The sequence below is a fragment of the Thalassophryne amazonica genome, chromosome 4 (assembly GCF_902500255.1).
Source record: "Thalassophryne amazonica chromosome 4, fThaAma1.1, whole genome shotgun sequence".
Taxonomy (NCBI): Eukaryota; Metazoa; Chordata; class Actinopteri; order Batrachoidiformes; family Batrachoididae; genus Thalassophryne; species Thalassophryne amazonica.
Window position 1 is genome coordinate 113082910 of NC_047106.1, and position 26511 is coordinate 113109420.

General features: G+C 40.1%; 1 protein-coding gene across 1 annotated transcript in view; it reads left to right on the forward strand.

The window, feature by feature from the left end:
* gbe1b (glucan (1,4-alpha-), branching enzyme 1b) overlaps nucleotides 1-26511 on the forward strand; it is a 555782-nt gene that overhangs the window by 208998 nt on the left and 320273 nt on the right. Inside the window, exons 9-10 of the mRNA XM_034168442.1 lie at nucleotides 7352-7479; nucleotides 7735-7833. Coding sequence (XP_034024333.1) covers nucleotides 7352-7479; nucleotides 7735-7833 — 227 coding nt within the window. The remainder of the gene's footprint in view (nucleotides 1-7351; nucleotides 7480-7734; nucleotides 7834-26511) is intronic.

Below are 26511 nucleotides of genomic sequence, written 5' to 3' on the forward strand. Positions count from 1 at the left end.
TGTCAAAGTCACATAACTGAATTAAGGAGTTGTCTCATCAAATCCACCACAGTAGGACCACAGAGTTTCCATTTGAATGTGTGTTGAAAGTGCGGACTTCAAACTATACACCAGTTTTTAATTTTGTTGTTAGGCCCAGTCAGTGGTGGGTACAGTTCTGCTAACCGCTAATTAGCAAAGCTAACTTTTTCATTAGTGGATTAACTTTTCAGCTAACTTTGAAAACCCTCAGTGGACCAATTAGCTTCCGCTAAATTTAGTTCTGCTAACTTTCAGTCCGCAAACATTTTTTTGGTGGCATAGTGGGTAAAGCATCAGTCAAACAGTCAAAAACATCTGTAAACCCTAAAATCAAACATTAGTTCCTGTTGTGTGTTTTGTGTGTCAGGCCACTGTGAGTAGCTCAACATTCCCCCAGCAGAAGGGCGGGGGCGGCTGCCGCCTGCTACGGCAAAAAAGTGTCATTTACTTTTAACATACAGCAACACAGACAGTGGCACAAGTGATCAAACGCAAAGCACTTTTTACTCATGGTCACAACATAACTCTTCACCAAACTGACAACACTCCTTAAATTATAAAAACACAACAAATCTATAACACGAACAACACTGCTAAACTAGCATGTACTACAGTAATATTTGAAAAAACAAAAAAAAAGCAAATGGCGACTCCCATAATGCATTGCAGCACCAATCAACAGTGTGTCTGCTATAAAGACAGCGTGTACATGCAAATCTTTACTTTTTTAAGTGAAAAGACACTTATTTATGGAGTTAAATTTGTCTCATTAATACCTGCACATGCACAGAGGGTGATCTACAAATGGTCCTTAATTTGCACACGTGTTTTGTCATCCACAAACACAAATTTCCGATTTGTAACTTGCATATTGATTTTTACAAATAAATGTGTATTTATAAATGTCACTTTTTTCATTTGTAAAAAAAATGCATTTGCAAAACTGAAAATTCTGTTTGTAAAGTGATAGTCAGCATTTGTGAATGACCAATCACACGTTGATCACTATTCACACTCCCATCCAGTAGAAGGCAGTGTTCTATTCATTTTGACTCATTTCCCATAATGCCTTTTAGCACGTGTTTCGGTTAACACTCAAACCTTCAGACTTGGCGCATTACTTTAAAAAGATATGTCCGATATTTTCACTTTGCTGTTAATGTTAATAAACTGTCTGGAATTAGTTTTGGTTATGAATGAAACCATGACATGAAAAGTGCTTTGCCTTTGATCTCTTGTACCACTGTCTGTGTTGTTGTATGTTAAAACTAAATGACAGTTTATTATTATTTCTTTTTCTGGCTGCAGCGGGACATGTGCATAAAGAGAAAAGCTGTGGCTCCTTGTTTGTTTTGGGTTTATGATCAATTTGATTTTGCTCAGAAGCCCCTGTGGTGCTTAAACTCTAAACTGACTTATCAGTAGCTGACAGTGTGCTCAGTCAATACTAAAAGTTAGCGGTGAGTTGTTAGCTGTAGCGTCCGCTAAATGTTTTAGCGTTTTTGCCCTTTGTACTGTTATTGAATATTTTTGGGCATTTTTTTGGCTTTAAAGTTAAATATAACAAAGTTCTTTGAAACAACTATAAAAAGAACCTTTTAAATGTGCAGTTAGATGGGTTTATCTGACTGTTGGTCATAGCTTGTGAAACAAGAATATTAAAATCATCAGTTCAGTATAAGGTGTTTTCTATGCAACAGAGTTGAGACATTCTTACATGATTTGAGTGTTATGGACACTACAGGACGTTACAGACACTACATTCAGTACATTATCACTGTAATGGTAATTTAATAGTTTTAATAGTAAATATTTCTGCAATATTTTACATTCAGTTCAATTTATTTCATTTATATAGCGCCAAATCACAACAAAGTTGCCTCAAGGTGCTTCACACAAGTAAGGTCTAACCTTACCAACCCCCAGAGCAAGCTCACAGGCAACAGTGATGAGGGAAAAACTCAAGCAGACCAGACTCAAAGTGGTGACCCTCTGCTTGTGTCATGCTCCCAACACAATTTACAAAACAATTCACAAAACGAATATACAGGAAATTTTGCTGGTGCATAGGACAGCATTAAGCAACAAGAAAAATAGAAGAAATATTAAGGTGATTGCTGGCCACTAGCCCTAACCTTCACTAAAAGACCCAGAATTTAGAGAAAGATGAGGCCTTGGCCAACTCCGTTTCCTAATAAAATTAATTTAAAACAATAAAAAGTATAGTAACTTACTATGCCAATATGCTAGCCATACGAAAGGGAAAATAAGTGTGTCTGGACTTGAAAATCTCTACAGAATCTGACTCTGTTATTGATACAGGTTATTGATCTGACTAACTGTGTTATTGATCATTCCACAGAACAGGGGCATGATAAGAGAAAGCTCTGTGACCTGCAGACTTTTTATTCACCCTTGGGACACAGAGTAGTCCTGCATCCTGACAACACTAAGCACAGGCCGGTACTTAGGGTTTAATTAGGTCACCTAAGAGGGGAGGTGCCAGTCCGTGAACAATTTTATAGGCTTGTAGTGGAACATTAAAATCTGATCTCACTGGGACAGGAAGCCAGTGAAGAGATGCCAAAATGGGTGTTATATGGTCAAACTTTTTGCTTTGTGTCAAAAGTCTGGCATCAGCATTTTGAACCAATTGGAGACCTCTAATGCTGCACTGCAGTAAACCAGAAAATAAAACATTGCAGTAGTCCAATCTGGAAGAAACAAAGGCATGAATCAGGATCTCAGCATCAGCCATAGACAGGATGGGATGAATCCTTGCTATATTTTGCAGGTGGAAGAAAGCAGTCCTTGTAATATCTCTAATGTGGATGTCAAAGGACAAGATAGGATCAAAAATTAGAGAGTGAGCCAGAGGAGCTGGTTGTTACCGAAAAAGTGGCAAATGCTACCATACCTATTCTGAAAGCCTTAAATCTCAGCTTTTCATTGATATGTGATGGCCATCTGGGAAGAGTTGCTGTTACAAGTCATCATATGTAATGTAAACGAAGGTTGAGAAAATTTTTGTGGACGAACCAAAGCAGAATAGTCAGATAGCTGAAAAATCTCAAAATGGTATAACAACAAATGAGACATGGTTTCCTATGTTTTTGGGTATGGCAAAGTCAATTATGACATTGGCTTTGTTGTAAAAGGTCAAGGTCATGACCTTTTGGCATGGTCAATGCCATCTTTTGACATTTTTCATCAAATTATGTAATTTTCTTTCTATCTTTCCCATCCATAATTTTTTGAAGAACATATTAAACATGGATTCCTATTTTTTAGTTTGTGGACTATCTAATTACAACAATAGTGTAAGATTACAACCTTTTTCTATTGACAAATAACATATATTTTTATTTGGATATCTTGTATTTTGTTTCAAATTTTTGGTTTCTGTACATAGCATATAGAGAAAAGAATGGTATATGACAGTCTTGGATAACATATGGGCATATAGCGATCATACCACAATCAGATAACCTTAAGCTTAACTTAAACCAGTCTTGGATAACATATCAGTCAACAAATAATGATGATATCACATTCAGAAAATCTTAAGAGTCTCTTAAGTAATGTAGGAGAACATAAGGCATGATAATACCACACACAAAAAACATTAAAGCTAAAAACAGTCTTGGATAGCAATTAAACATTAACATGTCAAAGAAGTGGAAACTGCCACTCTCAGATAATCTAAAAAACCTAAAACTGTCTTGGATAAAGTATGAACACATTGTAAAACATGTCAAAGATTGAAAGTACCTCAGTCCAAACCCTTATAACTTTATACCTTGTATATCATTTAATTATGCTTCCGCTTTCCACAGAATGGCATTTAAAGAATTTGAGAAAGTGTGGCAGTGTATCTTCTAATCAGTAATAGTTTTGAACTTGCAAAGAACATTTAGTGGAATTTATTACTTAGTCACTTTATACAAGCAAAATCTACATCAGCACTTAAATCTAAATCCTTTTCCTTTACTCAAATGAGTGACAGCTGTCAGTCTAAATCATAAGGAAATAATTGCTATACATTACTATACAATCATGTTTGACAAATGCATGGTTCGTCTTTAGATTCAGTCAAGGCCATGACTAATCAAACTCCTTATCATCTTCCTCATCAGAGGAATAGGACTGATCCTCATCAGCAAGGTAATTCTTCTGGTTTTTGCACTGTCTTGCATGCATATTTACACCCAAATAAATCATGATTTGCTTCACCAGCTGTTAAGTTAAAGCTGTTAAATTAATTTGGGTGTAAGTGTACATGCATGTAAAGTGAGCTGTGAATACTCAATGCGATTTTCTGATTGTGGACCTGAAATAAAAAAGCAAAAGGCCAACAAAAATAAATACATCAGTAAAAATAAAACAGACATTAACATGCTGCTGTCTGATGATTTCACCTTGCACTTGTTTTTATTGTTTTCAATATTGATGTTATTGACATTATTACTAGCAATGTATACATAATTTACCGACAAATTGTAATAGGATAGGCCTACAGCTGCTCTTTTCTCCTTTTCAGTGTTTATTCATGTAAATACATTAAACATATTTCACTATTTAAATGGTAAATGGACTGCATTTATATTTTCCATCTGCATCAGACGCTCAACGCACTTTACAATTATGCTTCACATTCACCCCGATGTCAGGGTGCTGCCATACAAGGCGCTCACTACACACCGAGAACAATAGGGGATTAAAGGCCTTGCCCAAGGGCCCTTAGTGATTTTCCAGACAGGTGGGGATTTGAACCCATCATCTTCTGGACTCAAGCCCAACACCTTAACCACTAGACCATCACCTCCACCTATCTCTATCTCCAGCTATCTCACTATTCTGCTTTGGTTCGTCCACAGAAAATTTCTCGACCCTAGTTTGCTTTACATGCAATAACTTGTAACAGCTACTCTTCTTAGATAGCCATCACATATCATTGAAAAGCTGAGATTCCAGGCTTTCAGAAAAGGTATGGTAGCCTTTGCCACTTTTTCGGTAACGCTTTCCGTATTTTGAGGCCCTGGCTCGCGATCTACAAGGTTCCTCACTTTGTCAGTGTGATGTATGACACACGAGCCTAGGCTAAGCATTAGCTGGTCAAATTGATGCAGATGTCTCACTGGACCAAGAACCATCATTTTAGTCTTATCAGTGTTTAAAAGTAGGACGTTGCTTGACATCCAACTTCTCACTGATGCAAGGCAATCGTCTAAGGTTTTTATGTGGATAAGATTACCAGCAGTTTCCGGAATGTATGACTGTGAATCATCAGCATAGCAGTGAAAGGTAATCCAAAAATGCTGCAATATGTGCCCAAGGGGTGCTGTATAAAGGGAGAAAAGCAGGGGGCCTAAGACGGACCCCTGTGGAACCCTAAATATTATGTCAGTAAGGTTAGAGGTAGTGTTATTGTACAAAACACAGTGAGAATGACTGGTCAGATCAACGGCACGAGCTAACAGATCTAGATCTAACAGCACCAGAACCATAGTGGTGTCCAAATCCACTGCAAGCAAAAGATCATTCACCACTTTAGTGAGAGCTGTCTCTGTGGAATGACATTTTCTAACTGCAGACTGCAGTGGCTCAAAAAGATTATTCTCAGGAAGGTAGTCCACAAGCTGTTGTGAAACCACCTTCTCCAGAATTTTACAGCAGAATGATAGATTTGTTTTTCGGCCTATAGTTTTTCAATACACTAGGATCAAGATTAGATTTCTTAAGTAATGGTTTAATCACTGCATGATTTTAAACATTTAGGAACAGATCCAGAGGCTAATAATTCCCAGCACAGTCAGCCCAACATGAAGCTAACATATCAGGCATTCTAGCTTTGGGTTGTAGTTGAGGAGTTGATGCGTCACTGCAGTGATAAATAAGTTTGTTGTTCCACTAAACACGGCAGCGAAACTGTAAACCTAATAAGTGAGTGATCAGAGACCACTGATGCAAGAGGAATGATGTCAATATTCGTGACAGCAATACCATGTGCGAGAACCAAATCCAGGGTATTTCCACTCGTGCATCGAGTCCTGAATGCTTGCAGTGGAGATCAGAAGACTTGTTTATATGAATGTTAAAGTCACCAATAATCAGAATGTTATCTGCACTAGTCAACAAGTTTGAAATGAACGCACCAAATTCATCTAAGAATTCAGACAATAGGCAGTAGGTATGATCATGAATGCTAATATATAAAAGATAATTTTAACATCCCTAGCTTCAGTATTTGAACAATATGCAGTGTTATGGACACTACATCATTTTTGGACATCACTACACTACAAGACGAAATGCAAGTATGTGCACATTTTGTGCTAGTATATCAAATCTTATTTAATTCTGGTGTATGTCCTGGATCAATATGTTAAACACATTAGTCATCAATTAGAATACTATACCCACACAGAAGGCCTTCTAAATACTCGTAACAAACTAAATGTTATCACAATCATCATAATTTATCGATTTTGTTACAACTTGGACATATCTCGAGATAATGCAGTTCGGTAACCTGGAAAATGAAAAAGACCCTTCAGCTTCTCCCTTGTTTTCACTTGAGGTCACCACAGCAGATCCCTGGTGGATCTGCATGTCGAATTTGCACAAGTTTTATGCCAGATGCCCTTCCTAACGCAACGCTACATTACATGGAGAATGGGTAGGGATAAGGTATGAATCGAGAAACACAAGTACTAACTGCTTGGCCACCACCCCTTCTTTCCAATACCATGCAGTGTATAGTCATTAAATTGGAATTGCTTAAACATGTGTCAAAGATTATAGATTGTACACTGCAGAAACATGCACACACACAATCGTGCAAAGCATCAAGTCATGTGCACAACTGTCTGTCTGTTTGTGTTGCCTTATTTAAAGTCTGTAGATGTATCTGACTGTTAGTAGAAAATAAATGTTTGTTTATCCATGTTCAGTCAGTAATTTCTAATATGTCTGGCAATTGTTTTACCGAGTACACACAATTTTAAATAAATTGGAATGTCACTATGGTAAAATGTAACTGTGGTAGCTGATATTCACAACTTTTGAAGCAAATGCTGACTCTGTCCTTTAACGGCAGCCTTAAAATTTATACTTGTGGTGGAAAATGAAAACTTTGAGGCATTGGCCTTTTGTGGTTCCCAGCAAATGTTTGCACTTTAATGAGTTACCTTGTAGTTAAATGTCAATGAAAGCTTCAGTACATGAGTGCATCATCGATTTAAATTGAATGTTGGACCAAAGGCTTTCTGAAGTTGAAGTGGGGTGGAAAACGAGATGCATGTTGATTGGGTGGGTGTTTACTCCTCAGGCACTGACTTCTCAGGGGACTACAGCGAGTACTTTGGCCTACAGGTGGATGAAGAGTCTTTGGTTTACTTGATGCTTTCCAATCACATCCTTCACAGCCTTTATCCTGACTGCATCACCATTGCAGAGGTAAACACATGCACATTCAGGATTCACAGCGCTGCTGCTCACAGCTATTATTAATTAAAAGCACTTATGAACCAGCCTGCTTAAGGATTCATTGGCGTAATTAAAAGTAAAATTGGGATGTCTGGTTTTGTTCTGTTGTGTAGTGTTTTTGCCCTCACATCCCAGAGCTTTTTGAGAGAGATATTGATGTGTTTTTGGTAGTCTCCTGAGACAAACCTGTCTGCACAAAGATGAAATGTGATGATGTCTCTTCAGGATGTGTCAGGGATGCCTGCACTCTGCAGAGGAGTACAAGAGGGAGGACTTGGATTTGATTATCGACTGGCTATGGCTATTCCAGATAAGTGGATTCAGGTAAGATGACAGTTTATTACTCACAAAAAGTCCTGTTGGTTAGAATGCAAAATGCAAAAGATAAACAAATAAATGCAGTGACCATATTATATTAGTCAGAGAATGAATTATTTGAAAAAGACCATAGATACTTGCCATGGGTGCTGTCATTTTTGGTGGGAAAACAGTAGTTATTGTCATCAACCTACTGTTGTTCAGTACTCTGCTGAAGTAAGATGAATGAATGAAATGAAAACAACTTTGATCAATGTACATACAAGATCAGTGATATAAATTAAATATATGTGTATTTAGTGTCTTTCAGACATAATCATGTTCATTCTCACGTTCACGAGCCTAGTTGCCCTTACGCATTAGGGGCATGGCCACTTTGAATGTTGATCTTTTGTTTTTTCTTCTCGTGTGTTTTTCCTCGTAATGTTTGTTGCTCCATATTTCCCAGTCAGAGGTGGTTAATGTGGCCCAGGGAAGGGAAGTTTGGGGTCCCCTGCTGGAGCTGTTGCACCTGCAACCCGGTTCCAGATAAGCGGTTGAAGATGAATGAGTTGAGTGTTTGTTGCTGCTGTTGGTCAGAGGCTATAGGCTGGTAGAACATACGCAGGGGTTTTTCTGCAAATGCTAAATGAGCGCAGCCTCCTCAGGAAATACTGTCCTGCCTGTTCTGTCCCTTTTCGTACAGGTGGTTGGTGTGGGTTGTCTAGTCTAGTTTGCTGTCCAGCCACAGCCTGGGGTACTTGTAGGAACCCACAGCCTCCACCTCAACTCCCTCAATTGGAACTGGTTGCAGTCTTGGTCTGGACTTCCCAAAGTCAATGACCAGCTCCTTTGTCTTCGAGATGTTGAGCTGCAGATGTTTTTTGTGGCACCAGACAGCAAAGTCCCTCACTAGGCTCCTGTACTCCTTCCCAATGTCATCCCTGATGCATCCAACAATGGCTGTGTCATCTGCAATGGCCCAGTCACACGGCATATGACGATTCCTGAATGAATGGAAAAAAGTAAAAAAAAAAAAAAAAAATCACAATTCTTTGAGAAAAGGTGGATGAACGACCTTTGTCACTGAATATCCTGCGAATCAAGAGCACAAAAGGGACGAAAAAGGAACAAACCTAAACTGAAGCTAACATTGATCTCCACGCTTTAAACAAAACTCGCCTGGAGCCACTGGTGGAGCAGTGTGTGTGTCTGCGTCCTGCTCTGTGTTGCAGGACTCTGTGCTGGGACGAAGCTCATAGCGCCTGAGTCCTGGTGAAACTGCAATCAGAAGCCACTGTGGAGATCTGTACGCACATCGGTCGATCCACCTGTTCTGGTTCCTTGTCCAGGACAAAAGAGGCATCATCTCCTCATCGTCAGAATCCCCACTGTCTGACGACACACTATGCGTTCCGTCTTGCTCCAAAAAAAAAAATGCTGCTGTGCCATGGTGGTTGCTGTATCATTGTTTTATGTTAATAGGCCATATATATTGATTTATAACAGAAAACTGTCAAAGGGGGGAATAAAAATAAGTGTAAAGATGATTTGAATATATATATATATATATATATATATATATATATATCATCAGAGCAGTAAATTGATCAGTCTATGTGAACTCATCGCGCATTGACTCCCCATGTGCGGTGAATTCTGCCTTCCAGAACAGCTCTTGATATAATCATCTGAATCATCTACCTGTTGCCACATTTACATAAGGGCTGGATTGTCATTCCTACACTCATATTATTATATTTAATAAAAAATAATAAGCGCACGCAGGAGTTGATGGCCGCTGCTGCTGCCGCTGGATTCATGTACCGTCAGAAATTACACTTTTTTGTTGTTTCAAATGGAGCATGGTTTTAATTAAATTTTTAGTAAAATAATAAATTGTATCCACACAAAAGATTAATTCTGACCTATATAAGGTGTCTGAGTCCAGTGAAGCTGAACCCCCCCCCCATCCACCCATCCAGATAAAAAAAAAATCCAAGCAGGCTGAGTTTTCCCTGTAATTTCCATACATGAACACAGGAGTAGCGCCCACAAAACAGCTTCTGTACTGTATGAAAACATTCAACTGGTTGAACAAAGTCAAACTAAACTCTAATGTTACAAAAACTAAGCAAACGAAAAAAAAATGCCAAGAACTACAGCAAAATGAAATACGGACAATTGATGGTTTTCGGCGGCATTTGTTCAAATTTTTCAACAGTTTAAAAAATCCTGACGAAGCGCCAGGTGCAGGAACGAACCTGCGCGAAGGTTAAACAATACCAATGAAAGTCAACGAAAGTCCAGGTTTCTTATTTCGTTTGGGCTTTGTTACCCTTCGTTAAGTGCAGTGTAACTGCGCCATAAACGTCTGTATGTGACACAGCTCAGAGTTACAGCAGAGGTCCCAGGTGTACAGGGTGAAGAGAAGAGGGGCCAGCACCGTGCCCTGCGGTGCTCCGGGGCTGCTGATCACAGTGTCAGACGTGGTGTCCCTCAGCCTGACATACTGTGGCCTGTCGGTGAGGTAGCTGGAGATCCAAGTGACCAGGCAGGGGTCCAGTCACATCCTGTTCAGGTTGTCCTGAAGCACAAGGGGCTGGATGGTGTTGAAGGTGCTCGAGAAGTATAGGAAGAGAATACTCTATGTAGTAGGTGTAGATAGCATCCTCCACACCAACAGCTGCCCGACATGTAAACTGCAGACAGTCTTGGGCGTGTTGCACCTGGAGTTTGAGAAGACTGAGGAAGAACCGCTCCAACCTCTTCATCAGGTGTGAAGTGAGTGCTGCTGGATGGAAGTCATTCAGCTTGCTTGGCCGGTTCTTCCTAGGTACTGGTAAGATGCATGATGTCTCCCAGAGGGTGGGCACTCTCCGTAGTTACAGGCTAAGGTTGAATTACTCAGGAAATTACTCAGGAAATAAGCATGTCATAATTTTTAATGGCCACACCAAAGCAAAAACTATTATAAGAGCCGACCCAAGGTTACCCTGTTAGCTGAGCTTCTTGGTGTGGGGGTTTCATTTGTCCTAATGCAAGGGGATGTTTTATGCCTTTTTAGCTCACCTGGACTGAAGCCCTGGTGGGCTTATGCCAGGTGTTCCCTGTCTGTCAGCGGTGGCGGCGTGTGTAAACATGTTCTTCTCCAAAACTGCTGAGCCAGTGAAGCTGAAACTTGGCATAAATGTTCCATCCTATAAGAACACCAAGGTTTGCTTGAAGCATTCCAATCCAATGTCAAACATGGCTGCCACAGTGGGGATATTGAAAATGCCACAGAGAACCATTGGTCAGCAGTTTTTAAAGAGACTGAGCTAAAACCTGCTCCAAGGGTAGCTAGTAGGTAGCTCCAAAACATATCTAACAGGTTTTTAAGATTTTTTTTTTTTTACATTTTGACCTTGACACAACCTTTGGAGTTTGGCCATGCCCACTTTTCTAGCTGAAACTGAAATGGTTTGTATCATCCAGGTGAGCTACAGTGCATGGCGGCATCTTCTCAGAAACCACTGGACTAGTAAAGCTGAAACTTGGTGTGCACGTTCCTACCCATGAGAACACCAACGTTTGACTGAGGCGGTTTGCTCTGATTTCAAATATGGCTGCCATAGCGGCTGTCTTGAAAATCTCATATATGGCCATTTGTCAACCTTTTATGCAGCAGTTGAACTAAAATTTGCTACATGGGTAGCAATCAGCAAGCCCAAAATACTTACCTGATAGGTTTTGTGAATTTTTTTGTTTTGACCATGCTATGACCCTTGGACTGTGATCACACCCACTTTTCCAGTTGTCACTTTAAACATCATCTTCTCAGAAACCACCTAACCAATGAAGCTGAAATGTGGTGTGTATGTTCCTACTCATGAGTATACAAAAGTTTGTTTGAGGGTTCCGATCAGATTTCAAATATGGCAGCCATGGTGACCATCTGGAAAATTGCATGTATGGCCATTTAGCAGCCATTTATGCAGCATTGAAGCTAAATTCTTGCTGAAACTGTGATATCGTGTATCATCCATGCAAGCTACTGCGCCCGGGGCACTATTTTTAAAATGTGTAGCTACATGGACCTTTTTGGGTTTGTCTTTTTTACTCACAGTACCCTCCCCTCAGATCTGAATCTGCCACAGTAATTACAAATTAACATCAAGAAAAATTAAAGTGTTTGCTTTCAGAATACAAAGAGAATGACAGGGCATGATTGGGAAGTGTTAAATATATTAAATTACACCTATACATTCCATAAAGCTTTGGCGTGTTAACTTTTCAAACCAATAAACATTTTATTGATTGCTTTATTTATTTATTTGTAGGGAACAAGGACACAGGAAAAAGCAAGTTTGTTTGTATAGCTCTTTTCAAATCCAATCGCAATTCATAGTGCCTTACACACAAACAAAATTCAAAGGCCATTTATGAAATTAAATCAGACAAAATAAAGCAAAAATGAAAGTTTTGCATCTCTAAGCAGATAAAACACAGGTTTCATAGAATAACTAAAGCTGAAGCACTTAAAATGAGTAAAGTAAAACTGTTTCAAAAACAAAAAAAAATCTGTGCAGAAATCCTTGGCAGAATAATTTAAAAAGTAAAGAAGAGATGCTGCAAACATAAGGAAAAGCTGCCAAATATCAGATAATTTGCAGTAAAGAGTGGTCATGATTAAAGCGAAAAGAAAAATATTTTTGAATGAATACTGCTTTCCTTTAAACCTAAATTTAGTGTGAACTATCCCAATTCATTAATACTTAATTATTCTGTCTTTATTGTCTTTGTGAAATCATGCATTGGGCTGTAAACCTACAAAGTAATTGTCTTTTCTTAATTTGAAAAGGTCTGTTATGTTCTCTAATGAACTTTTTTTCCAAAATTTTCTGCAACATTGTTTATTAACTTATTTATTTATTGGGGAGGTGATGGTCTCTAAACGATAAAGCGGTGGGCTTGAGAACAGAGGATCCTCTGTTCAAATCCCTGTCAGACCAGAATAGAACTCAGGGCCCTTGGCCAAGAACCTAAATCCCAAATTGCTCCCACTGGGCCTCATGTATCAACGTTGCGCACTTCTGGCGTAAATTTATGGTGTAAATTTGAAGTACACCAAAGTTGCCGTGCCATGTATCAAGCAGTGCGCACCTGCCCATTTCCAGCGTACGCCTGACGTGACCATGATAAATGCGGCGGGTGAAAACAATCGTAATTATAATAAACACGCCCATAAATATTCAGACTCCGCTTCAGACACACCCTCATTTTATGACATAAAGCCAGGAAGACGGCAAAGAAAAAGAACTCCACCAATCACGACGCGTGCCAATAGAGCATCAAAAGCGGCCGTTGCATCAATTGTTTTGTAGTATAATCAAAAAAGTGTTACAGTGGTCCCTCGTTTATCGCGGGAGTTACGTTCTAAAAATAGTCTGCAAAAAGCGAAGTCCGCGACGTAGTCAGCGTTTTTTTTTTTTTACAATTATTATAGACGTTTTAAAGCTGTAAAAACCCTGTAAAACCACTTTATACACTTTTCTCAATCAGGCATTAACATTTTCTCACTTTTCTCTCGTGTGTAAACACTCTCAAAGTTCAAACCTTAGTAGAAAAATAAGACCAAACTGTTTTCAGGCCCAAACATTTGTTTGAGAAATAAAAATAGAATGTTTTCCTATAAATAATTATGATGGCTTGTAGAACTAACGAATGTAATTTTAATGATCAATGTACGAGGTTGGACACATAAGAAATTATTAATAGTGACTGACCAGTATTTCACAGATCGCGCCTCTGTGTCCTGACGCCGCGCCTTTTTCCACTCACACCTCGCTGTCTGTTTCCGAGTGACAAACACAGTTATGAGTAGTTGTTGGCGTTCTTTTTTCTTCTGGGTGAGAAGATTCTTATAAACAGACACGCAGAACACTGTAAAAAAAAAAAAAAAAAAAAAAAAAAAAAGCATGCAAAATTGGACTAAAAACTCCGTGAAACGGCGAGGCCGCGAAAGATGAACCGCGTTATAGCGAGGGACCACTGTATTCTCTTTTGTTAATAATTCTTGACATGTGGATATTTGCTCACTCAATTAATAAGACACGCCTAATTTTTCAGATTTCTTTATTTTTAAGATGTATTTCTTTATTTATTTTATTGTGACAAATGAATGGAGACGACACAACCTGATTGCAGCACGGGCGAAGGGAATGACAAAACTACAGTTGTAATTATCAATTTCATTGTCTAAAACGATCACACCACATAAAGTTAAGCTCAGCGCTGCTCTGCTTCAGGCTCTGGAAAAAAAGGCGCGCAGCGCTTTCTTTGCGGTCAGCGCTGTGGCCATGGATCGTGCTCGATAGACCAGCAATCCCGCAAAAGCGGGATTTGTATTGATTATTATGTAGTATAATCAGGAAAGTGTTATTTATGTAACATATGCATTGATTTGTATAATGGCACTGTTTATCATGTTGATCAGTTTCATTTTTATGTGGATTCCAGCGCTGGTTCATTTTGGTGTATAATTTACGCTACCTCTCGACCTGGTGTATATTTTCAGCGCGAGCGTACGCCAACGACCACATTGATAAATGCCAAGTAGCGCAGCCGTTTTGGCGTACACCCCATATACGCTCAAATATCGCCGTACGCAACGTTGATAAATGAGGCCCAGTGTGAGCATCTTGCCTGGCAGCATTCTGACATTGGACTGTGTAAATGGGTGAATCAATGTGAGGCATCATTGTAAAGCCCTTTGAGTGACTCTCAGTGACTTTGATTTTCAGATGTGAAAGAGCTATAAAATGCTGTCCTTTACCATATTTATTTTTGTTTATTATTATTATTAGTAGTAGTAGTAGTAGTAGTACCACCAGTAGTAGTATAAACCAGACAAAGTCAGAGAGGCGAGATTGAGATGGTTTGGACATGTGCAGAGGAGGGACCCAGGGTATATAGGGAGAAGGATGCTGAGGATGGAGCCACCAGGCAGGAGGAGAAGAGGGAGACCAAAGAGGAGGTTCATGGATGTGCTGAGAGAGGACATGCAGGTGGTTGGTGTGACAGAGGAAGATACAGAGGACAGGGTGAGATGGAAACGATTGATCTGCTGTGGCGACCCCTAACGGGAACAGCCGAAAGACAAAGAAGAAGAAGAAGAAGATAAATTATCAAGTATCCCTGGGGATACTTGAAGGTACTCCAGGGGTATGTGAGATTTATACATATATAAAATTGCATGAATTCAGTCAATTCAAAAATCACTTTACTTATTTCATAAATATTTCAGTAAAGTATTTGTGAAAATCCATAAACTGAATTTTATATTCGGTAGGTTATTCAGTTTCATTATCCTACAAATCTCGGTTTCTCCAGGTCCAACATCATGGGTGGGTTTTATGGTGCTGTGCCCACCCTCGGAGGGTTTTATTAAAAAGAAGACCTGAAAGTTCAGCTACAATTTGCCAAAAGGTACATCTGAGATGCAAGCCTAGATTTAATGTTTTGGTGAAAGAAAATCCTCCTCTGTACCGCTTCATCATGAAGCTGTATAACTGGGGATACAAAATGCAAAACATGCACTATGCACAATTTCTCCAATCACAGCCACAGGAGCCTAGAACATCTTCTGGGTTGTCTGGGTGTCTTGGTGGCTTTCCTCACTCTTCTCCTTTTTGCACAGTTACTCAGTTTTTGAGAACTGTCTACTCCACACAGATTTACCATAGAGTTCCATACTGTTTGTATTTCTTCATAACTGATCTAAATAAAGTCCAAGACATATTCAGTGACTTTGAAATGTTCATGTATCATCCCCTGACTTGTCTGAAGAAAACTGGCAATTAAACTGCCTATTTACAGATATTATACCAAAGGGGCCCATTACTTGCAACCATCATCTTGGCTATTATATTTTTAATTAATTTCTATCAAATTGTAGAGATTTGCTTTGAGTTTGGGTTAAAGGAAGATAATTTTTTCAATTTTTATATTGAGAAACCTGATTTACTTTTTGTATTTGTAAATGCCATGAACAAATTAAAATGTGTGAAATACCAAGGGGCTGAATACTTTTGCAAGCCACTGTAGATTACTAGTTACTTTTTAGTTACTTTCAGTAGCTGCTGACAGCAGCCCCCACCACCAGTTTTGCCAATACTCACTTTATAGTCACCCTTTCTTGACCTCATATTTAAATGTTTACAGCACTGTTAGGGTAAAACGTACCATTTGTAACCTACATTGTTTCTAAATGTAACTATTAAATTCTTTCTAACATTTTTCTAACATTTGCATTCTTTTTGAACATTTTAGTTATTATTATTATTATTGTAATTATTATTAAGTAGTATTAGTAATAGTATGAAAAAAATGTCTTCAAAAGTGGACCTTTAATCTAGGGCTGCTGTGGGGAGCCGCGTTACTAGGTAATGTGTTACCGGTATCACTGCCCACCAACCACACACACACCAAAAAAACATAAAAACATCCCAGGGTGCCATGATTACAATTTGTACAAATTTCCAGAATAGATGATTCATAATAATATTGTTTCTGAGTGACGTGCACGCGCACACACACACACACACCTGCGTCTGTTCCAATGTCGGAGTCTGAAAACTGTCACAGCATCTGCAGCGACAGACTGCAGGTTGATGACGTGAGCTTAAAAAGTTAACTTTTGGTTAACTTTTGTAAGGTTATAAATTCTTTTCTGAAATATCACACAAATTCACGTTTACCTATTTGAAGGAATCAGTTAAATAATCCATCAAGTTGTCCGTTATTCCTCATTGGTAAAACAGCAGCACCCCGTGCACGTGCGCATGACTTGAATTTGGATGAGTGTGTAAGATGAGCTCTACGGCCGTGCACTCCGTGTCTTCTCCAGTAAAACTATTTCTCTGTGGCATACAGAACACACACACACACTCGTCCAGATGTCAGAAACTGTCAGACTGGAAGTTTTATGTTCTCGGAGAAGTTCTTCCCCATGCAGTTTCCCCACAAAATCTGCATTTTCACAAAATAAGAGCTAGATAAAATAAAAAAAGCTGCACCTGTATGATTTGACATGACCTCAGAAATCTGCAGTGTGTACCTGTACATGAAAAGTCTGAAAATCCAGAGCCAGACGCAGAATTTTGTAAAGGGGGTGGCATGCATTTGTGAACAAATATTTAGGTGCCATTTCCTACATTTTGGTGCATATTTCACCGTAACACAAAATCACTGAGAAAAGACTCTTTATGGCCACTAGTGACAAGCTGTGGAAAACCAGGTAAATCTGAATTTTGTTACATTTTCAAGGAATTATGCTTGTCAAAGAAGTCTCTGGGATAAAATCCATCAGCTTATTGTTGCTGTTTATTTTCCAAGTAAAATAGCACAGAACCCAAATTTTCCAGTCTGGTGTAGGATGTGGCGGCAGCTGGATTGCAAACCCCAGTCTGAATGCAGCCGAGTAGGATGAAAAAGAAGTCTGAATGCTTTCTGGCTAGGAAGCAATCCGGGTTGAATCTGGTTTAAGATGGATTGCAAACCCCAATGTGAACGTGGTCTTGGAGTGCAGTCCAGAGTTCCTCCAGGCAATTCCTCCAGAGAAGAAAGAACATCTGACGATCTTTTGAGCTGTGTTAATCACGCTCAGCATTTTGTTTTTCTTTTTTTTTTGTCCACTGCAGAGCATCCAGTATGCCACACAGTCATAGAATGGTAGAAAAGTACTAGCTGTTTCTCACTCAGGTTGTTATTTACAGCAACAACCATAAACATAGCTGTCATAGAATATCTTAAAGTTAGCACTTGAACATTCTCCTGACTCCTCCCGGCCTCCTCTCTCCAGTGTATGGACAGTCGGGCACTCTTCAGTTGTTCTGAGAGTGTCTCCTCACATCCCAGATCTATGGCACCCAATCACTTTAGATCAGGGGTGCCCAAGTTCGGCCCTCGAGATCTACCTTCCTGACACTCTTAGTTGTCTCCCTGTTCCAACACACCTGAATCCAATGAAAGACTCATTAAAGACCTGCTAACGAGTCTTTCATTGGATTCAGTTGTGTTGGAACAGGGAGACAACTGAGAGTGTCAGGAAGGTTGATCTCGAGGACCGAACTTGGGCACCCCTGCTTTAGATATACTTCACTTGCTTTCCTTGCCAAGGCTCAGCGGTTTCTCTCTGTGCACGGTTAAGCTGATCAATGTTGTCCTCACTGCTTTCTTGGTTTGTTGTGTTGATTCCACTACTTTGTCTTTGACTTTGGCCCGCTAACAATTTAAATTTTATAGTTTAAAAATAAAAATATAAACGCAGTGCATGAAGTTTTTAAATCCTATTATATTAGAGGTGCATTTAAACTGCGCTCACATGTGTTTAGCCTGTGCTTGCACTACAGCCCTGTGCTTTCTTCACATGAGTCAGACTTGAGAAGACTGCTCTTTCCTTCTCAATCAATGTTATAATTGCATATTCAACAGTTCAAATTTTTTAATATCCCGGGGAGAAACCCCCAATTAAATAGGACTTCTGGCCTTCAAAAAAAAATGTGGCCCCTCACAGCAACGCAACCCCCCATCTGTGTCTGGTGCCAAGACTGAGTGTCTCCCTTATTCTAGGATGGTTTGACCCAACCTGGTATGTGCCACAAGGTATCACCTATCAATCACTGCTGGCTTGACAATTCAAACAATGTATGAAGCGTAGCAGCAGTGCTGCTGAAAACACAGAAGGACAGTTGTATTAGAAGGTGAAACCAGAGCTGGCAAAATTCCAGCAGTATTCAGAAGAATATTTTTAATGGGGTTTATGTCCACAAGTTGCAATTGACCCATAGCATTGTGTTTTATCTGTGGGGAGAAATTAGCCAATGCTAACATGAAGCCAGCACATCTTCAGCACCATCAAGAAAAACATGCATGTCATGTTTGGAAGCCACCTGAGTTTTTTAAGAGGAAACTTTGTGAATTCAGGTCATCTCAAAAAACAGTGCAGAGAGTCTCCACAACAAGAGAGGCATTACAAATTAGCAGTGTTACAAAGTTGGATTTACAAAGTTTAACAAATCTGGCAGTTATGTGTTTTATGCAGTGGTGGGCACAGTTCGGTGCGGCGGCACAGGAAAAACACCTCCGTGTTGATAACCATTTGTAAAATCCAGGCGGCTTTTGATGGCTTTCAGTGGAGTGAGTATATGAGAAATTGTTTAACAGGCAGGACATGTTCCAACTTGTCCTTAAGGCTTTCAACAGAGGTGTTTTTCCTGTGGCGGAGCGTCCCGTCCGCACGTCTTTCATTAAAAAAATCTCCTTTAACAGTGGAATATCCGGATAAAATGCTGAAACCGACTTCTTCTGAAACTTCTCTGTTCTCTCACGACGTCCTGGATCAATAGAGCCTGAAATGTGGAGGTTTTCAGCTTGAACAGGCTGACGACGGCGGCTGAGAGCGCTGCATGACGTCTCACACCGTGGGAAGTCCTTAAAGCGACAGAATCACCTCAAAATCTCTCATCAGCTGTTAAAATTTTCACTGAAAACCAGCTTAATTTTTCGAACCGTGTCCACTTCGATGTGTCTCACAGGTTTAGAAAAAATTTTGATCAAACAAAGCGCCAGTCTCTCAGCAACTTCTCAGACAAAGGAATTCCGACGAGGGGCTGGACGACTCCTCCCACAAGGAGTGCTCACAGGCGAATGACGTCACCGACAGGCGTGGAAAAACTCACGCATGCGCACGAGGGTTCAAGCATGTCTGACGTAAAAACATATGAATGAAATCCATATAGTTTTTGAAAAAAATAAAAAGGACCGTTACTTTATTGACAGCCCTCGTATTATAGAAGACATACCTTACTGAATTTTCATGTACTACAATAATAAGAAAAAACAAACCCTGAACTCCCATAATGCATTGCTGCAATGCGTTATCATTGACAGTGTGTCTGCTTTAAAGACAGCAAGTACATGCAATCCTTTACTTTTTTAAGTGAAAAGACACTTATTTATGGAGTTAAATTTGTCTCCTTAATAGCTGCAAATGCACAGAGAGTGATCTACAAATAGTCCTTGATTTGCACGTGTTTTGTGATTCACAAACACAAATTTGCGATTTGTAATTTGTGTGTTGGTTTTTACAAATAGATGTGTATTTCGTAAATACGTCAGTTTTTCCATTTGTAAAAAACAAACAAAAAATGAAATTCTGTTTGTGAAGTGTGACTCAGCACGTTGGCCGCTTTTTCACACTCCCATCCAGTAGATGGCAGTGTTCTATGCGTTTTGACGGGGGGGGGGGGGGGGGGGGGGTGTTAAGACGAGTCTGATTTCCCATAATGCTTTTAGGTGCTTGTGTCAGTTTAACGCTCAAACCTTTATTCTTTCTTCTTTATTACTTTAAAAGTGCAATGTTTTCACCTTGTATGACAGAGTTACTGTTAATGTGTTGATAAACTGTCCAGAATTAGTCTGTTTATAAATGAAACCATGAGTGAAAGTGCCTTGCATTTGATCTCTACTGCCACTGTGAAAAGGTAAGCAAGATGTCTTTGCAGCAGCTGACAGGTTGTTTAAAGACACAAGTGCTGCATTGATTTTATTAAAAAGCCTCTCTGCAGTGCTTAAAGTCACTGACAGTGTGCCAAGTCAATACTGAAAATTAGTGGTTAGCTGTAACTTTCGCAGTTTTTTTTTAGGAGTTTATCGGTTTAGCATTATATAAAAGTTAACTTTTCAGTTAGCGGATTAGTGGCTATTGAAGCTAACTTTTTGGTTACCTGTACCCACCACTGTTTTTATGCCCCCCCCAAACAAAAATGCTTTGTGCTGGTTAAGGGGGTTTTGGCTGGCAAAATATTTCACAAGGGGTACATCACTGAAAAAGTTTGAGAACCACTGGTATAAACTATACATTGTGACCTATCAAATAATAATGAAGAAAAAAAAACCCATCAAAACAAACATTTAGCCAGAAACATGAGAATACTTTCAACTTTTGGGCAGTACTGTACTTTTGAAATTCTAAAATTGGTACCAGCCTTGCTTGAGGTTGCAAAGGCCCTGAAATAGTTGGAAGGAAACAGCACGCCCTCACTGATAGAGCCGTATTATATTAGGATACTCTTGTTCAACGGTCTTGTCAAGAGCTCAACATTTTTGTCATTGTGATCCACTTATTGTTGCTTTTGTATCTGGCAGACAAAAATAAAATCTCCCTGGCCTACATGATGTTGGTGATGAGTTGGAAAGATATGAGATTTGTTACCTACTCCCATCTTTCTTCTCAATATTGAAACAATTGCAGAAGTAAGACATTCTTTTCAACAAAACAGCAAGGTTGTCAGATAACATCTGTCTTAAAAAGTCCATCCATGATGGAAGAAAATCACTACAGCCATTATTACATTTGAGTTATTTGTTTTGGAGTCTTCAAAAAGTGGTGAGGTAGTTGTCAAGTGGCTAAAGCAGTGGGTTTGTGAGTAGAGTCCTGCATGGGACAAATATCTCCATCCCACTCCTACCCGCTCCTGTTGAATTTCGGACCGTTACCGCCCACACCCGCAACAGCTGTGTTACACTCCCACCTGTTCCTGCGATGTACCTGTCCAGTCCTGCCCGCACCCACGAAATGCTAAGAATTTATGCGTGTACAATAATAGAAATGCATTCATTTTGTATCTCCTTCCATCTCGTGGGAGAAAACACGTAATTATGCTATTAATGAAGAGATTCATGTGGCTATTTGGTTCAATTCCATGGCCTGTATGTCTTTTGACACACTGATCAGGAATAGCACTACTGTTTGGTTGTTTTCATTTAGTTTAAAGACAGTTTCATGTGACAGTTCAGTTAATGCATGCCCATATATTGACATGCAGTAACTTACTGCGCTGTGTCTCATTCTTCACTCCTGTTATGTCCACTGCTCCTGTTAAGTTAGTTAAGATGAAAGTTGACATTTGCCATTTGGTATGCTTATGTATTTTGGGTCAAGGATGAACGCAATGAAAATGAAAAGTTGATAGGACTAATATTGTTGGAGAAATTATAGATAATGTGTAACAACAGTGAACAATGGACGTTGATGATTACATTCTGGACTCACGCCATCCCAGCAGGGAGTGGTAAATTATCTGTATATTAAAAGCCATATTAAAGGTACATGTATGCATGCGTGTATATAACTTAAATCACGGACAAACTGGGGAAAGCTGATATTTCGTGTTTGATATGCTTATGTATTTTGTGTCAAGGATGAATGCTGCCAAACTGTAATATTCATAGGACTAATATTTTTGGAGAAACTACAGATGTTAGCTAACAACAGTGAACAACGGATGTTGATAATTACATTCTGTACCCAAATGCCATTCCAGCAGGGATAGGTAAATCATCTATATATTAAAAGCCAAGTAGCCTCTCTCTCTCTGTGTGTGTGTGTGTGTGTGTGTGTGTGTGTGTGTGTGTGTGTGTGGTGTGTGTGTGTGTGTGTGTGTGTGTGTGTGTGTGTGTGTGTGTGTGTGTGTGTGTGTGTGTGTGTGTGTGTGTGTGTGTGTGTCTTAGAACACAGAGAAAGTGGGGAGAGCTGACATTTGCCATTTGGTATGTTTATGTAGTTTGGGTCAAGGATGAACACTGCCAAAATGGAACATTGATAGGACTAATATTTTTGGAGAAATTATAGATATTACATAACAACAGTGAACAATGGACATTGATAATTACGTTCTGAAATCACACACCATTCCAACTCATTATAAAAACTTTGCATAAATTGTTACGACCCTTGAAACATGTCAATTACCAATTTTATCAACACTACCCAGGCTAGAGCCTGTGGATCCCCATGGGCAACGTGTTAGTTTATCATTGATGACCACAGGTTGAGGTTGGAATGTAAAACTCTTTCAGTTGAGAATTTTGCCTTTTGGCTCACATCTATCGTGCAAATCACTGTATATCACAGCTGGCACCAAACCTATTCACATTCCATTTTTCCTCAGTGGTGTATCTGATAAAGTATTTCATGCTGTATTCTTCTAATAAAGGGTATTAGATTTTCAGTGTCCTTCAACACTGTAATAGAATCTACCAACTTTCTGTTTAAAATAACAACCATGGTGTTGCATAATATGCTTTGCCTCCAAATGCCAATTTGAATTTGTTAGAGATAAATAACTGCAGCCCTGGATAATATCCACACCAAACTGTCCACATATGGAAACTTGGATGCAAAGAACATTATGCAATGAACAGTTACTGGTAAATATAATTTAAGTTCACCTCGAACATTGGTATCACTTGACTTGCATGTGAAATACATGCACTTCCTCTTTAAAAGGTGTTATATAAGAAGAAAAAACATACACATTCTAACAGCCATCTGTCAGAGTAAACACAGCCTGCTGCCAGTCACAATTGCACACAAATATCCAGCCAGACAACTAAGGCAAAGTACTTTAGTCTGTGTCCAGTAAAATAGGCAATACAGCTTTGAGCTGTCCGTATTGTGGAAATAGACTTCTTTGTTCTGCCTTTTTTCTACATTTGGTGAAATTCACGCTTTTTTGTTTTTGTTTTTGTTTTTACCCAGCACTTGGCTTTATTTTAAAAGTGCTGCTCTCATGGAAGTTTAGTAAAGTTGTTTTGTTTCTTCAAAAACTCACAACCTTCAACTGCTGCTAATCAAGAAGACGCTGACATCAGTAGTAAAATTAGTGTAATTTGTTTTGTTTTTCATTTTTTTTACCTTAACATGAATGTTATTGATAACTTGCTAAACATTGATTAACATGATGTTTTCCTTTCACTCTTTCCTGAGTGCTGATGGTTTACAGTATTAGTCATGTGATATCATCCTCATCTTGATGCATAGTACTTCACATTTCAATTTGGTTCTTCTGAGATGCCCATGTCTCTAATACCCCCATCACACACCGAATCCCTGCTGAATGAAAATTCTACCCACATTCTGGAACTGTCAAGGTGAATTTGGAAACATCGAACAGCAATCTCAGAGCAGTCCAAACAGTTGGACACGGTCATGCAGTCACCCCCAATGTTTTGCTCATGTTCAAAACATCCGTGGCGCAGTCAAAGTGAAAAATATTGAACATCAGTCAAGGTGGACTCTAACTGCAGTCTGACTGCATTCTAAATACTCTCATGGCATCAAAACAGCATTCAGAACAGTCTGATCATGCTCAAAAGACATTTGCCATGGTCAGGCACATCTTATCCTGCCAGCATGTCCCGGACTGCACCCCCATGCGTCCCATTCAGGTTGCACAAAGGAAATATTGTCATGTGCAATGTCTGTGGCATGCATACATCTTGTGAACTAGACATGGACACTGTGGGTGGAAACAGAGAGGATTGATAACCAAAAACAACATGAAAGGGAGAAGAACCAGTGGAAGCAGATGGTAAGTGGTTGTGTGAAAGTTCAATCCATGGAGTGATGACTATGTGGCTGGGTGTTGTGAGGCGAGAATGCGTAGTCCTTTTTCAAGTTCTTGGTTGAGTGTTTCGGATTGTCCATTGGCCTGTGGATGGTAGCCCAAAGTAAGATTGGCAGTGACCCCGAGGAGGCCGGCAGAACTTCCTCCAGAAATTTCCCCCGGTCGGACATGATATCCTGGGGAAAACCATGAAGTTTGAAGACATGAGAGAGCATGACCTCGGCGGTGGAATAAAATGAGCCATTTTTGATTGTCTTATCTACTACAAAACCACCATATTGCCCATAGATGGTGGAAATCCCGTTACAAAATCTACAGTTATTTGAGACCAGGGATGAGTGGGTACAGGCAACAGCTGTAAATGTCCGGCAGGTGGACAATTAGAGGATTTGTGAGTAGCACATATTTGACAAGCATTGATATATTCAGTAACATCTTTCGACAACCCGGGCCACTAGAATCTCTGCTGAATTACAAACATCCATCCATCCATTTTCTTCCGCTTTATCCGGAGTCGGGTCGCGGGGGCAGCAGGTCAAGCAAAGCTGCCCAGACCTCCCGATCCACACACACCTCCCCCAGCTCCTCCGGGGAAACCCCGAGGCGTTCCCAAGCCAGCCGAGAGACGTAATCCCTCCAGCGTGTCATGGGTCTTCCCCAGGGCCTCCTCCCAATGGGATGTGCCAGGAACACCTTTCCAGCGAGGCGTCCAGGGGGCATCCGGAAAAGATGTCCGAGCCTCCTCAGCTGGCTCCTTTCGACGTGGAGCAGCAGCAGCTCAACTCGACTTACTCGACTGAGTTACAAACATGTTTTTTTTTAATACCTGGGTGGCAGGAGAAGCGACTGTCATAAGCCACCTGATCACGTCCCCCTGAGAGCAACTGGAACAAAAAAATTTATCATTAGGACACACTGGGGGAACAGGAGCATCTCCTATAGCAGACTGGACCTTGGACTCCATCTCCCAGGTTGAAGTTGAGACGAAACAAGATGCTGTCAAATAATTCCCGGATCGGACGGAGCAATCAACTGGATTGCTCTGACAACATGAAGCGTCCGGTTTCCTGTTGTTAGAGCCTGGCTGATACGAGAGAACAAAATTGAAGCGGCTGAAAAAGATTCCCCACCTAGCCTGACGAGAGTTAAGACACTTGGCGGTACGCAGATATTCTAGATTTTTATGATCATTGAAAACTAAAAATGGCATCTGTGCCCTCCCCAACCAGTGGTGCCACTCCTCCAAGGTCACTTTCACCGCCAGTTCATGATCCCCAATGCTATAGTTGCGCTCAGCTGCAGTCAACTTTTTGGAGAGATAGGCACATGGATGCAACCTATTGTCAGAGGATTTTGTTGCAAGAGGACCGCACCCACACCTACATCAGAAGCATCGACCTTAACCACAAACTGTTGAGTGGGGTCAGGGAGGAGGAACACGGAGGCTGCAGTGAAGTGTTTGTTTAGGACCCTAAAGCCTCGTCGCACTCCAGTTAAATGGCCAGAGGGACGACGTGACCTCATGCAATGGAGCTGCGACAGTGCTGAAGTTACGAATGAACTTACGGTAGAAGTTGGCAAAGCCCAAGAATCTTTGTACCTCCTTCCGTGAGATCAGAGCCACCCAGTCACGCACAGCTGCCACTTTATCAGGGTCCATCTTAATTTCTCACTCTGCTATGACGAATCCCAGGAATGAAACAGTTGGGCTGTGAAATTGACATTTTTCAGCTTTGACAAATAGATTATGGTGCAGCAAAGTCTGTAATACTTTGCGCACATGACTGGTGTGGGTTTCTTGGTCGGGAGAGAAAATGAGAATATCGTCTAAATACACGAAAATGAATTTATTTAGATATTCCCGCAACACATCATTAACTAAGTTCTGGAAAACAGTGAAGGTGTTGGTGAGCCAAAAAGGCATGACTAATATTCGTAGTGACCAGACGGGGTCTTAAGAGGTCTTTCATTCATCTCCTTGCTTTATGCTAACTATATGGTAAGCATTACGAAGATTGAGTTTGGTGAAGATTGTGGCTCCTTCTAACAACTCGAACGTGGAAGAGATGAGAGGCAGAGGATAATGGTTCTTAACGGTTCTCTGCAGCCTCTTGCACACATACAGACAGGAACTGATCTCTCTCTCTCTGTGCTTGGCTTGATTCTACCTCTCAGTACTACTTAGGTTTTCTTCTGCTCACCTCTTTTTTCGGTTTGTATGATATTTAAAGTTACTTGGTGAACTTGTTTC